This window comes from Heloderma suspectum, chromosome 2 (genome assembly GCF_057233095.1).
Source record: "Heloderma suspectum isolate Gila_16-S chromosome 2, 16-S_ref, whole genome shotgun sequence".
In the NCBI taxonomy this organism is placed as follows: domain Eukaryota; kingdom Metazoa; phylum Chordata; class Lepidosauria; order Squamata; family Helodermatidae; genus Heloderma; species Heloderma suspectum.
This window is the reverse complement of record NC_139459.1, coordinates 254,061,590-254,077,351: the sequence shown is the minus strand read 5'-3', so window position 1 is coordinate 254,077,351 and position 15,762 is coordinate 254,061,590. Positions and strand designations below refer to the sequence as shown.

The 15,762-nt window shown below is 41.4% G+C and overlaps 1 protein-coding gene across 5 annotated transcripts in view; it reads left to right on the top strand.

Moving 5' to 3' along the window:
• ARHGAP26 (Rho GTPase activating protein 26) overlaps positions 1 to 15,762 on the top strand; it is a 363,812-nt gene that overhangs the window by 288,774 nt on the left and 59,276 nt on the right. Inside the window, exon 21 of one of the 5 annotated variants that reach the window (XR_014788384.1) lies at positions 2,669 to 4,346. The exons of 3 other annotated variants lie outside the window; for them this stretch is intronic. Coding sequence is in view for 1 of the 2 variants with exons in the window: in XM_084838785.1 (XP_084694911.1) it covers positions 2,669 to 2,759 (91 nt within the window). In the remaining variant the exon portion in view is untranslated. Of the gene's footprint in view, positions 1 to 2,668; positions 8,216 to 15,762 lie in introns of those variants that run through there. One more of the 5 variants, XM_084838785.1, reaches the window with a different exon arrangement.

Here is a 15,762-nt window from a genome sequence, read left to right as displayed (position 1 = left end):
TCTTTTCCCTCTTGCATCTCTCTTTTGTTAAACTGTGTGGCTTAAAATTTTTTTTTCCTATTCCTATGCTAATTATTGTATTCTTTAACTCCTTCTTTCATTTTCTCCCAGCTTGTGAAAAAATCCCCCTTTCACTCCAGCTCCCCTCTCCTTTTGTATCCAGCTCCCCTCTCCTTTTGTATTATGCATTTTAGATGGTGAGCCTGCAAACTGGGATATTTCTTCATTTATTTCTTTTTCATTATGATTTCTTCATAGTGTCTAGTACGTATTAGGCGTGTTATAAATAATAAATTATGGTGATTCTGCCAGTTGCGGCTTCTGTAGCATTGTGACTTGGCAACCCTGAGGAGGCAATCAGGGCCAAGAAGCAAGGAGGCTGAATTTCATGTATTAATTTGAACTGATCAACCAATTGAGGCCTCTCTTTTTTTGCTATCTTCCCTTACTGTGCAAAAGCACTCAACATATAAGAGACAGGAAAAAAAAGAGATGAATATGAACATTTGCTTCTCATTCGCTGAGCTCAGTGTTTAGACTAACAATATTTGACTCTAGATTGCCATTAGTAATTACATGTGGACCTGAGAAGCATATTTCATCTCATAGAATCATAGGTTGGAAAGGGCTATAAGACCATCGAGTCCAACCCCTGCTCAATGCAGGAGTCAGAGTATCCCTGACAGATGGCTGTCCAGCCTTGACTTGAATGCCTTCAGTGTGGGAGAGCCCACTATGTCCCTAGGTAATTGGTTCCATTGTTGTATTGCTCTAACAGTCAGGAAGTTTTTCCTGATGTTCAGCCGGAATCTGGCTTCCTGTAACTTTAGCCCATTTTTCTGTGTCCTGCATCCTGGGATGATCGAGAAGAGACCCTGGCCTTCCCCTCTGTGACAACCTTTCAAGTACTTGAAGAGCGCTGTCATATCTCCCCTCAGTCTTCTCTTCTCAAGGCTAAACGTGCCCAGTTCTTTCATTCTCTCCTCATAGGGCTTTGTTTCCAGTCCCCTGATTATCTTTGTTGCCCTCCTCTGAACCTTTTCCAGTTTGTCTGCATCCTTCTTAAAGTGTGGTGCCCAGAACTGGACGCAGTACTCCAGATGAGGCCTAACAAGTGCTGAGTAGAGGGGAACTTTACTGCGAACATCCACTACTGCATCCACCACATCCTTTTTTTTTTTTTTATGCCATTTACCTGTTACTACAGGATTGAGGGAACTGCTATTCCATTTTAAAGTCCCTCATCCACAGAATGTGGCGACTTGCATGGGTATTTCCCACAAAATTGGTACAAGAGGTAAATTCCATGGGAAAAGACACCACCCACGACCTCACCCACATGGTTGCCAACCTTTAACTTTACCACAACACTGTAAGTGGAACCCATGGAAAAGAAGCTCCCACAGAGCTCCCACAACACAGCAGTACCACATAGAGAGCACCTTTCCTTTCCTTGAGCCTCTGCTTTGCACGTAATTGTCAGCTTCCTTGAGGATTAGCCAATTAGCCATGGATGGGTTGCATATAAATTTTAGAAATTAAATACAAAAAAAGTGGGAACTGCAACAAATGGTTGCAGTGTATCCTTCATTTCTGGAATTCTATAACATACATTGTTGTTTTTAAAAAATCTATGTAACCGTATGTAATGGAAAACAAATAATCTGCAGCTTATGTTTTTTGCCATTCCTTGTACTTCTCTCTAATACTACATTTCATACATATTTTGATTAAGAAAAGGTCTGGAACACAAGTGGGTGCCACTGAAAACAGTAGCCTTGTGTCTCACCCTTCACTTTCCCTTTTAATGTCTAGTATAACAAAACATGTGATGCAACATCAGTGCTCTGAGTTTTCTTGCCTTCATTTCATTTGGTTCCACTTGTAGTGGCAAGCAAACTCTGAGCATCATATCACTCATTTTGAAGAAGTGGAAACACAGGGTTGCTGTTTTTGGTGGCAGCCACATATTCCCCATAGCTTTTGCTTCCAGTCTCAGATGACAATATGTAGAGAATGTATAGTTTGAACAAGGAATCGGTGTGGATGTTAGAGAAAATTATGTGACCCAGAGTCAGCAGTATCTGGGACTCTGGTTGCTGATATTTCATCTAAAACCCAAATGGAATCTTTATTCTCTTGTAATATTTATCATATGTATTCCTTCATGCACATTCATCTGTGAATATACAGCAGTCAGCATAATCAAGGAAATTTGTCTGTCCTAACCTCCTGTGAGCTTTGTCAGACAGACCTGTAGTTCAATTGGATCAGATTTCTGCATTAGCAGTAGATTTTCTCTAATGGTTCAGAGAGAAAAATAGAACCCTGAAGTCATAAAGACATCCTGTCTCATTCTGAAAGGAGATCCCTGTGCTTAATTAACTTCATAAATTAGCTGTAGCTATAGCACCACCACTTTACCACCAAATGGAAGTAATATAATCTCTCTGATTCTTTTTGCTGTTGTAATGGATCCCTACCATCAATTAATGTGCCCTTGAGCTTTTCCATTTGGCAGCATTATGGTCGTGAGGAAGCTGATGTGCAGACAAAGTTGACAAAGGAGTGCTAAGCTGCGAAATTATCAATAGCCTAAGAATTATAGCAGGTTGTTTGACTTTTTCTGGTTATGCTCTATTTTTTTCACCCATGTTCTCATATCTAGAGTTCTCCCTGCTCCAACTGAGGCCTCTGAAGATGCACCTACTTCAAACCAAACATCTGTGGAAGGTGGCAGCGTTGACAAGTGGTGTTGATCTCAACTACTTTTGAAGTGGACTGGCTGGGAATTGTACTGTGCCCATGAGAGTACTATATGTTATGCCCAGAGAACCTGTAAAACATGTACAAAATAGCACACTTCGCCCTTCACATCTTAAAAAGTCCCTTTAGTTTTTCTAAATCCATAATAGGGCAATACCTTTATTAGGTCAACCAATAAAGTTGTTGGTTTGCGTGCATGCGTGCATGTGTATACGCACACACACGCATGCACGCACCAATAAAGGTATATGCTGCCTCTTGTATTGGAGGCAGTATGCCTATGTATTCCAGTTGCTAGGGAACACGAGCAGGACAATGCTGTTGCCCTCATATCCTGCTTGTAGGTTTCACACAGGCAGCTGGTTGACCACTTTGTGAATGGAATGCTGGACTAGATGGACCCTTGGTCTGATCCAGCATGGCTCCTTATGTTCTAAAGGGTATATTCTGCCCCCCTGCATCTCAAAAGGGGAAGATGCTGCATTTTTCAGTATAAATCTGTGCTCTGCATCATGTGAGTTGATTCCATATAGACTTGTGGTGGAAGGGAAAACAAAAAGTGAAGTAGATTTCTCTTACCAGTGATTTTGCTTGCTTCCTGGCCACCTACACTCTTTATATACACCTTGGTAGACTTTGTGATTTGAGTGGCTGTTAATAGAGCAACGCATGAATAGCTTTTAAGGATTTCCTTACTGATTTTGCTCATTACATACTTTTAGGTAGGACTTTTCATTTTCTTTCTCTTCCCAAGCGTTGTATGTTGTAACTTAGTGACAAGAGATCAAGAAAATGGAAAATAAGATATACACTTTTGTCAGTAGCATAAAGAGCACTTAGGAGCATGAGCTCTTGGCTATGGTGTTAGATGTAAATGTAGATGTTAAATAGCACAGTGCCACAAAAACAAAAAAAGCAAAAAGAAAGAGAAAGAGAAAATGCCATAAAAAAAGCTTAATGTGTTTTTGTCCTCCCTTCACAAACTCAGTCTTGTTTACACATACACAGTTCCATTGAAAAGACGGGAACCACAGGCAGTGTGCAGGAGGGATTGCAGCAGCACCAGCGAATCCCTCTGAAAAAAGATCACGCAAAGCTTACTCTCCTAGTGACTACACACTGCAGGTGAAGAGGTACCGAAGTTGGGCACAAAACCTGCTAGTTTCTATTTGTTTGTTAATACATTTATATACTGACCAAAGGAATTTACCAAAGTGGCGTACAAAACAGTTACCAATAACATAAAATATAAAAATGGAAAATATCAATTTTAACATACATATATCGAAAAGAATAACCAGGAGTGTACACAATCAACGAAAATAAAGCTGGAAACACTTGGGTGAAAATAAATGTTTACAGCAAGTGCCAGGATTCAGCCTCAGTTTATTGACCCTCATTACTGCCCACTACTTGTTTCCAGGCACTGGCTAAAGACTTGCGTGGCCACACCTGATTCAGATGTCAGAGAGAAATAGAGCTGGGTATCACCAACGTACTGATGACACCGTGCTCCAAATCCTTTAATGACCACTCCCAATGGCTTCATGCAGATGCTAAAGTCAATCCAAGATACCATGGTCAGTGTTGTCAAAAGCTGATGGAAGATTGAGCAAGAGTAACAAAGTTGCACTCCTCTCCTGATAAAGGACATCTATTAGGGTGACCAAGGCTGATCCTGACCCAAAGCCCGGCCTAAACCCAGATTGAACTGAGTCTGGATAATCTGTCTCATCCAAAAGTGTTTGCACTCTTAATCTTAAGAAGTAAGGTTATGGCCACAATTATCAGGCCACATACTTGAGCAGCTTCATTTATCTGGGATGTTTGTTGAAGGGACAGTAGTTCACAACAAAGGTGTGTGTGGAATACAAAGTTTGTGGGGTGGTGGGTTTTTTTACTAGTTTAATAAGCCATGCAAATACATTATTATGTGTGCATTGATTGCATAGTTAAATTAATAACAAGTTTGGGAGGGGACATAATTCTGTATATAGCTAGCCTATCACTTCCTGGAATCTCCAGTTAAAAGAATGTAGTGTAGCAATGAAGAGGATGATCGTTGCCGGAGTCCTTGGAGAGTTATTGTCTGTTAGAGAAGACAATAATGGACTAGATGGAGTAGCTGCCTTGAGTATTTGATTGCAATAGAAGGGCGAAATATAAATCAGCTTAAATAAACAGGCCAACAGTGTGACTCAGCATAAGACAACATCATATGTTCATACATGACACATTGTCCCTTTCTGGTATCCCATTGCATAAAATTATGTGTGTTGCTCCTTAAAGCATTAAGTCCCACCTTAATGATGCTAGTATGTTTCCTAACATTTGTCTGTCAAACTATTCAAGAAGTTCCAAATGAGTGTGGCTTTGGGCTTGATATAAGAAGCAAAACAGAGGCAAACTGTCAAAATGGTACTGGAAAATTGGGTTGGATCCAGACTTAGTCATAGTTCGATCAGACCCACTGAAATCAATGGGACTTAAGTTAGGCATGACTCATTTAAGTCCCACTGATTTCAGTGGGGCTACTCTAAGTATGATGAAGTCTGGATACCACCTATTACATTTTATAAAATGATAAAATGCCCTCATGAAACAGTGACATTCCAGATACGTTTAAGTGAAGAGCTTCTTCAGGGGCAATGACAGAACAAAATTCATCTTGTCATTGCCAGTAGCATTCTAAATAGAACCTTATGAAGCGGGATTTTATTGCCATCCTCAAAGACTGATAGTAATACAAAACCTGATAGTTTGACATACATTTCTGGTATGATTTGAAAAACTTATTTCCAGAACTTGGTTACCAGTGGGTAGTGCAGCCACATATGAATTAATAAGTCTCCCTTTCCATACTCCCTCCATCAGTTAGGTGATGTGAAACTGTCAATTTGACTGGGCAAGGTGCCCAGCTATGGAGAAGTTTTAAAGTAGTTTTTGGATGGAAATGGTTTTGACAAGCAGGAAGAGCCATATTTGGTCCCATTGAGAATCCGTACTGGTGGTTTCAAGGTCTGCCTCCCACACAGCTTTCAATCCCATTGATGGGCTGCAAGTTTTGTCTGAGAACCAATTATAAATGAGAGAGACTTGGCCTCTTTGTTATGCTTGCCTTAGCAATGCCCAGGCTTTCAGATAAATTAAGAGACCTGGAGCCATTCCCATTTGCTGCTAAGCTGATGCAAAGGTAGAATTTGATTTTTCTGCACCAGATAATGTTAATATCCTGTAGCTATATATAAGAAATAGACATACCTTGAATATGTAAGGGCGCAATCCTATGATTTGCACCCACGATGATCGTAAGTCCCCAAACTTGGAGGCTTACAATTATCCAATGCAGGGTGAATCTTCACCTCTCCATTCTTCTGCCCTGCATTTTTTGCTAGACAGGTTTTTTTGCCTGTCTAGCTGGGGTGCTTCAGAAGGGGGAGGGAAGGAGGCTGACTCCTTAGGATAGCTCTTACCCTGGCCTCTCCAGTCTCCTCCCATCCCTGCCCACAAAACATTGCCTTTTCCCCTTTTCTGAGGGCAAGTCCCTGAACCTGGAGAGCAGCTGGTGCAGTTCTTTCTATGCTGGCTGGTGTGTGTGTGTGGGGGGGAGCACTGAATCTCCCCTCCAAGGTCGGAGCACTGTCTCCAACCTTGGATCAGGGAATCCAAAATATTCTATGGCATGTCAGATGCTGTCTAGGGGCCATAGGATTGCTCCCTCCATCACAAAATATGTCTAGCCCTTTCCAACCTTTGTAGCGCATGTATTTATTAGAATCAGAGAACTGCAGGTGATCCAATATAGGGAAGAGTGGTAAGGTGAGTGGGGGAGGCATGATTTTTCCCCATGGTCGCCAAATCCTCAAAGTGGCCTCATAAAAAGGATTATGAATTTGTTTACCAATGCTTGAGAGTATTGCATAAAAGCATTAGCCTGATGGAATGGGATGAAACTAGAGGTTCCATAGAGACCCAAAGAACTGAGTTATCATCCCGAATGAGATGTATTAGCTGCTTAAGTTGGAATTCATCTAAGATAAGTTTGAGATTAGGTTAGGTACACTGAAACCACTTTTTGAATTCCTATACAAAATTGATTTGATTATTTTGGACTTTTCCCCATTATTAATGAACTGCTCAATTTATTTTCTGCTGATTCTTGTCTTTGGCTTCAGGGGGTGGGATTGGAACCATTTCAAAATGAAATAATCTGGGAAGCACCATCATTTTAATTGAGGCATGTAATTTGTATTGCTTACCTTGCCGGGGTCTCTTGGAATTGCTATGGTTAAGTACCTCAAACTAGTATACCTCAACATCTTTGCTTTGTGCCCCTATAAAGGATAATGGGGTGGGGGTGGGGAAATCAAGTGCATTTGTGCATGTGAGAACATCAGAGTCAGAACATATCTGGTTTACTGCATTCATAAAACACTCAGCACACCCCAGTTTGGCTAGAAGTTTACGCCAGTATGGCCATTCTAAACAATCAAACGCCTTAAGGGCATTGAAAGATAATAGTTTCTATAGTGTATGACATTGAGGACATGCCTTATAGAGTCTGCCATTTGACTGCTTGGCATAAACCTTGTTTTGTCATTGGGGATGTATTCTGTTATAAACTGATTAATTCTTTTTGCTAAGATTACAATGAGCAGTTTGACATTCTGATTCAGAAGTGCTATAGGGCAATAGAAACCCTTGGAAGAAGGGTCTTTGCCAGACTTAGGTATAACAACCAGCCTGATTCACCTCCACATCCTTGGGATTTCATTTCTGCCCCCAAGCACACTGTTAAAGAGATGAGCTATAAAGTCACCCCCAAACATTTCCTAAAACTTGCCATCCATTTTAAAAAAAGCCCATCAACACGCAGAGATTTGCCTTGGTGGTATCTTTTCCTTCTTTGTCAGTAATAAACTGGTTCAAATATTCTCTATATGCCTGACTTACTGAATTCTGTTTTAACGAACTGAGGAACTCATCAATGCTCTTCAGGTTGTGCTTGACAGATTCATAGAGCTTAGCATAAAAGCTCTGACAAGCCTTATTTGTCTCCTTAGGCTGAATTCCCAACATCTCATTTTTAATACAAGTTATATTGTTTTGCTATTTTTCTTTTTTAATGCTCTGGCTAAAAGCCTAGAGTTCTTGCTACCAAATTCATAGCGCTGGTGGTTTAAACAGAGCAGGAATATCTGAATTTGACCAAGTTCTAAGGCATTAAGTTCTGTCCTTGTATTTACTGGTTTAGCATACGTCGCCTTACTAGTTTTTTTTTATGTTCATCTGAGAGAAAAAACACCTCAGTTTCTTTAGCAGGGATGCTTCCTGAATGAACAAGCCATGCAGGACAGCCTTCAAGCTGTCTGACAATAAGTCGGGGTGGTTGACAGATTTCCTTGTAAAATTTTAATGCTTTCTTTGATTTTGTCAGAAAGAAGGAGGTGGGCAAGCAGGGATGAATTTAAATGCCACACTGGGGTATGTGGCATATGCTTGGAGGGGGGGAGGGGGTTGGTTCTCTCATATTGAACACCGATGTGACCACTGCACGATCAGACACCCTGACTGAGCCTATGTGAGAATTTATTGCTTTTGAAGTGAGACTGTGTGACACAAGGATGTAGTCCATTCTTGAGCAGCGACTTGAGATAGAATGTGTAGTTATAAGATGCAGGATTCATGTCGTGCCAGACATCTGATAGTTCAGATTTATGCCGCAAGTTATTAAATATGCCAGGCATTTTGGAGGTGCAAGAGGGCTGGATGCTGTTATCAGTTCTCCTGTTTGTTACATTGTCATGAAAGGACCCATATTTATATTAAACCCTGTTACCCAGTTGTACAGAAAACAGCTGAAAGCTGTAGCATATAGCTACTACCAGCATTACATAACTACCACAATTTTTCTAGTCCTCTCTTTTTTGTCTTTGGAGACTGAGAGTTTTTCCTGCCTCTGTGGTTTCTGTCCCTTTTTTCCAGGACCCAAGACCCAGTCGGGCTTGGCTCTATGCTGATCAGGGAAGTTTAATTCAGCATCGTCTTCAGGCACTTCTGCTTCTAGGAGGACAGGGGGATCAATGGCTTCACAAATCGCTGCTGCTTGGAATTTAGTGCTTGTAGACATTGTTTTGCTCCTATATGTGACCAGAAGCTTGAAAGGGAGGCCCCAGCAGTAGGAGATACCAGCTTATCAAGTTGTTTAGTAAAGGGGCAAAAATACCTTCAGCTGCAAAGTGTGTAAGGAGAAAGGCCTTTGTAAACTTGAACCTTGATTCCAGAGATTAAGTCCTCTCACCAGTTGCATTTTCTGAGGATAGCGTGCAGAGTGGATGATGTCTTGAGGGTGGCCTGAAGATTGAGGCCAAGGCCAATGGTGAGCTCTTTATATGTCTTGGATAGTGATCTGGAGGCCCAGGCAAAGCTCCTCAAGCCAATTCCTTAGGAAGGTTATCATGGCATCCCCTTCCTCGAGTGGCTAGGCATGCTCAAATTTAACCTGCGGCTTCTGTTTTCCAAATCTTCAACCTTGGTTTGCAGTTACTGTGTTATTGCTGCCAGAACTTTTATTTTTCATTCCTGAGTGAAGCTTAAATCCAAAGCCTCATCTACTGTTTTCTCTATACTGGTCAATTTCAGGGAAGAATGTGGTCAGTTTCATATTCCTCTGCTGCAGGGCTGCTGCTGGGGAGTGCAGCAGGCTCAGAGTTTTTCTTGGGAAAAATACAATGTGAGGTCCCAATAGGTTAATCTGTCAAAGCTCCATTTTATTACTTGGGCATGGCAGGATGCGCAGTAAGTGGGACAGCTTGTTTTGTGAGTAGGTGAGTGGGAGAGCAATGGTCCTAGGCAGCCATCTTGTTGGCAAGCAATCCATCCCACCCACCCACCCAAAACACTTCCTATATTTCAGTTCCCATTGACTTCATGCTTTGAATCCCCATCCAACTGTAGGTGTATTTATCTATCTGTACATTACAGGATAACATTTCAAGCATCTGCTTAAGTGGCCTGTAGTCCGCAAAAGTTTATGCCATTAAAAAATCTGTTAGTCTTTAAGATGTGACAAGATTCTGTTTTTGCTACAACAGACTGACACAGCCGCCTCTCTGGGAATAGTCACTAGTTGTAGTTGAACAAGCCATGTTTAAAAGATTATTATTTGTAGAACATTAATACAACAACCTTCAACTAATCATAATACAAAACAATACCAATCACATCTGACATAACAAAGCTAAAACTCTCTAAACGTCTCATTTTTTAAAAGCTGTTATAAATTTTATTTATTTTATAAAGAAATATATTTATAAATATATTTTATTTCTTTTATTTCTTTATGTATTACATTTTTATACTGCCCAATAGCCTAAGCTCTCTGGGCAGATCAGAACAATTAAAACCCTAAAAAAGAAGACAATAAGATACAGATGGTAAAATACAATATACAAATTTTAAAATTTAAAACTACAATATAAAAATAAAATAATAACCAAACAGAAGCTAGCAACAGTACAAACATTTAAAATACAATACCAGATATAAAATAAACTGAAAAACTAAAATGCCAGGGAAAATAAAAAAGGTCTTCACTGGGCACCGAAATGAGCACAATGTAGATGCCAGGTGAACCTCTTTGAGAAGCTCATTCCACAGCCGGGGAGCCACAGCAGAAAAGGCCCTCTTCTTAGTAGCCACCCACTTCACTTCCTTTGGCAGGGGCTCCCAGAGAAGAACTGCTGAAGCTGATCTTAGGGTCTGGGCAGGTGTACATGGGAGGAGACGGTCTTCAAGTAGCCTGGCCCCAAGCTGTTTAGGGCCTTGAATGTTAGTACCAGCACTTTGAATCGGGCCTGGACATAGACTGGCAGTCAGTGCAGATGGAAAAGTACTGGCTAGTCCCTATTAACAGTTTCGCTGCCCTATTTTGGTCCAACTGAAGTTTCCGGACTGTTTTCAAAGGCAGCCCCATGTATATAGATCCCCTTATATACATAAATCTCTAAAAGTATAATTGATAACAAATATAATCTATTGATCCTCTTGGTGTATAACAAAAGGGGGGAATTAAATAGATAAGGAAATTAAAGATAGTGTTATTACACAGATGCACAACAAACCACTCTTTAATGTATATGAACAACAAATCTCCTAACCTTACCAAGAATGCAATTTTTCTATTAAGGCAATATCTCTTAAAAGCAGCTATTGTTATCCAGGGATTTATATATATTCAGATACATCTCACCTGTAAGCCAAAGGCTCATCAGACTGAAAGATAAGCCTAAATTAAAGTGGATGGAACTCTGTAAGAGTAACCCTTAAAATCCTAAAATTTTATGTAGTAATTTAATTAATGTATTTAAAATTACCTTTAGGCTGCCTATGAGGGTAAAACCGTCTCAAGACTGTATACAGGATAAAAAGCATACCAAAAATAGCAATAGGTGATAAATATACAGTAAAATACTATAAAAACTATAAAAACAAATTACACCAATAAAAACTGCAACCCAGTGATTATGAGAAAATCAGGGAAAACTGGTGGGTCTTCAGAGCCTTCCTGAAGTCCTGCAAAGAAGGGGCCTGACAAACCCCTGATGAAACTGATTCCAGAGAGGCGAGGCCACCACTGAAATGTCCCTCTCCCTTGTGCTCACCAGCCTAACTGCCTGTCAGGGTGGAAACTGAGCCCAGAGAGCCTCAGAGCAGTTCGGATTCTGGGGAGGAACAGCTATCCGTGGGAGAGGGGCCAGCTCATCCCTCACAGGCTCAGCACCTGGCAGAGGTCCTCCTGCCAGCATTCCAGAGATAGATAGCAACCTGGGTAGTGAGGGAATGCAGGAGGGGGGCTTCTTAGACGCTCGATGCAGACGCAAAGAGCGACGAGCAATGGAGGGCGCAGAAAGGAGGTGTAGCGCCCGTTTGGCGCACAAGCAACGGCCGCCTCCCATGGACCCAAGGGAAAGAGGGAGGATCTCTCCCTAGCCCATAAGTTCTGGGTCTTCAAGTGACTCTCTTTCAAACGGGGATCAGCTGACTACTTGAAGCTTAGGCTACCCTGCTGTTCCTTGCTTTAGTTGCTGGTGATTAGCATCTGAAAGAGTCCTTAAGTTGTAAAAGGATTAAAGCTTTGAAAAGAAATCCTTTCGTCTTTGTCTTCAGTTGGCTATTGGAATCTACTGGGAGAAGCCGCCAGAGTGCTCCTGACACTGCCCTTGGCAATGAGCAAGTGAGAAGGCCCTCTGTTTATGACCTCAAAGTGTGGGCAGGCTGGTATGAGAGAAGGTGGTCTTTCAAATAACTTAGGCCCAAACCATGTAATGCTTTAAGGGTTAAGATCAGCACTTTGAATTGGCCTTGGAAACACTCTGGCAACCAGTGCAGCTGGCTCAGCATCAGTCATAGGAGCAGACCATCCAGATCCCACCAGTATCTGGGCAGCTGCATTCTGCACCACCTGAAGTTTCCAACCATCTTCAAAGGCAGCTCCATGTAGAGTGCATTAAAATAGTCAAACCTGGATGTCACCAGAGCATGAATGATGGAGGCAAGATCTCCCTCTCTAGATAGGATCACAGTTGGCATACCAACCTAAGCTGGGAAAAAGTACTCCTGGCCACCACCACCACTTGAGCTTCCCCAGTTAGTGCTGGGTCCAGGAGCACTCCGAAGCTGCACACTTGTTCCTTCAGGAGGAGTGCAACCTCATCTACGTCCAGATGTATTCTTCTGTCCAGATTGGTTGGTTTCTCTACCCACAGTACCTCTGACTTGTCTGGATTAAGTCTAAGCTTGTTTGCCCTCATCCATTCCAAAACTGCCTCCAGACTCTGGTTCAGGCATTCAACAGCCTCCCTAGGATCATTAGGTGGAAATTAGAGGTAGAGCTGAGTGTCATCTGCATATTGATGACACTTCTGCCCAAACCTCCAAAGGATTTCCCCCAATAGTTTCATGTCAGTGTTGAAAAGCATAGGAGACAGGATGGCCATGGGGTGGAGCAGAAATCTCCCAGTAACACCTTGAGACCGTCCGTCCAAGAAGTACCGGAATCACTGGAACACTGTGCCTTCTATGCCCAACCCAAATAACCGATCCAGAAGGATACCATGGTTGATGGTATCGCAAGCCACTGAGACGTCCAGGAGAACTAGCGGGGTCGCACTCTCCCTCCTAATAGAAACTGCTAATAGAAAAGTCTCTGTTTAGAACCACAATTAACATGTAAGAATATATCAGCTTACGTGGTCTGAATGAGAAGAGAATAATAATCTATTAATTCAAACCTATGAGAGAGGGACAGTTCATTGTGCTTCTTTCCACAGCAATGAATGATCACTGGGTATTTTGAGCCTTTTGACGGCACAAAATAAAAATTCAGTTGATTTATGGTATTAATCTGTAAAACGGACCATTAGAAATGCACCACTGTAATTATTATGTATATTACTCTAATGCATTTCTAGGGGTCTAGTTTTTCTATGTCCATATAATTTGTAGATCAGTTATCTAAGACATAATTTATTACATGGGCAGTTGATAACAAAAACGATGTGAGAGTTGTTAACATATGGTGAGCTGATACATAAGACTAGTTTTTACATGATGTGAAAAGTATTTCTAGTTCATATTCAAGCTTTCCATTTCTCAGGATGAGCTATTTCAGAATAAGAATATAGTGAACTGTGGGCAACATAGCATCTAAGTGTTGTTTGGCATCAGGTGTATCTGTCAAAAAGTTATGTGGATTACATTAAATATAAGCCCATATGGATGCAAATTAACTGCTGTTCTCTGAAATTAATTGAAATAATCATGGTGTTAAAGTAGAATAAATTTATGAGTAAAGCATAACATTAGAACTTTAAAACATATTATGCTTCATAAAATATGGAACAGTAAATCTGACTTGGAAGGGACCCAATTCAACCCAGCCTCCTGCCGTGAAGGCCAAATTATCTGTTGCATTCATTATGTGGCTTGACCTGCATCTCTGGTTTTTGTTTAACAAATGGGTGGTGGTGGTGGAGGGAGCCGGATCTGGACCATGTCATGGGGGAAGCGGGCTTTAAGTTCTTTGCCCCCATTACGGTCCCAGTCAGAATTGCCCTCCCCCATGTCAGCTACCCATAATGGAAAGAAAGCTTTGGAGCATCTGTGGCAGCATCTTTTCTGACAAGGCAGAAAACTTCACAACCTCTATATGCATCTATCGCTGAACTACTCTCATACTTAAGAGGTTTTGCTTGGGATTTTAACAAAGATTTATCTTTCTGTAGTTACAACTTATTTCTTATCCTTTTCTTCAGTCAAAAGGCTGCAAAATAAGGACACAGGGTCAAACTGGATGTTTATTTTTTCGCAAGAATAAACACAGGGGACCCAGTCCGGATCAGGACCCTAGTGTGGGGGAAGTGGGGCTTTAACTCTTTGCCCCTGTCCCACACTCAGGGTCAACCTACACATTACTTTGTTTCTTTCTTACATAAGAAAAAGCACATAGGACCCAATATGGATTGGGATCCTAAAATGGGGGGTAGTGGGGCTTTAACTCTTTGCCCCCTGCTGTAATCCCAAACCAGTTTGGGAACCCACACCTAAAATGTATATTGCCCAAAAGTTATCCATTTAAACAAATGGTCCCAAACCCGATGGGGATCACAGCAGGGGACAAAGAGTTAAACCCTGCTATCTCTGAAAGTGCTTAATAAACAGCACACTTGAGTTCTCCAAATGCTACATTTCTTCACAAACATTTAGGGCAGCATTTTATGCTTTTTAGCAATTATGTCGCTGGCAAGTTTCTAACGTAATGTAGCTTCTTCCTCTGGCTCAGCTTGAATGCACCTTTTTTGCAGACCAGAGTTTCATTGCTTTATTGCTCCTGCTCTGGGAAACCCACTTGCTGCTTCCATTTCCCGTTGGTGTCAGGACTGCATCCTGAGAATCAGGGAGGGCACCTTTCTTGGGTCCAGAGGAAGAGCTGCTCAAGTGAATCCACCCAAGGAAGGAAAAAAGGAAAGGTTCCTCCTGTGCAAGCACCGAGTCATTACTGACCCTTAGAGGGATGCCACTTTCGCTGGCGTTTTCATGGCAGACTATGGCGGGGTGGGTTGCCATTGCCTTCCCAGGCCAGGCCCTGCCTGTCTCCATATTCTGTCTCTGATAAGGATCATGGGGATTTCCAGGACAACGGTGACAGAAGAAGTATGGAGATCACCTGTATTCCCAGGGCCAATCTATCACCTTGTTTTAGTTGTTAGTGCATTGTTTATATCCCACTTTTCTATTAAAATAGAAAATAACCAAAATGTCTTTCAATAAAACATACACACACATGACAACAACAATAAAAACATTGCTTCATTAAAAAGATGAAAACAATAAGATTTTACCAGTAAAACATCAGTATTAAAAACAAAAAGACAGCAGAACTTTAAAAGACCAGGTTGCTGATTAAAAGGTGGCCTGAATAAAAACGATTTTAGAATCCATTGAGAGAAACATTTGCCCAAACACATGCAGCAAGAAGCCCGGAACCTGATAGGGTTTGAAAGGCAAAATTTGGATTTTCCTGAATGGGTTTCCAACGCTTCCCCCCCCCCCCACAAACAGGTTGTATACAATTATAGAGCTTACTCTGTGGTGGTAATGGCTGCCTCATCACCACTTTGGAGCAGGTTTCAATTGGGTCCTCAAATATCTCAAAAGATAGTATATAAATAATAGTTCTGGTCATGAGTGGCCATAGTTTGGTGCAGCCTTCAAAACAACCTTGTGGGGATTTGGGCTATATAGGCTAATCACAGTACAGAGCTTTGATGATTGTTTAAAGTTTGCCAATGAACAGTTATCCGCTAAGCCAAATGAAGAAAGGGAGTGGAATTTGTTTTTAAATCCTCTGGGATAATTCTTTAGCAGTGCAAATGGCTCTTGCTGACTGGCATGAAACACTCTTTTTTTCAGCATAACTACTGGATAAGAAAAACT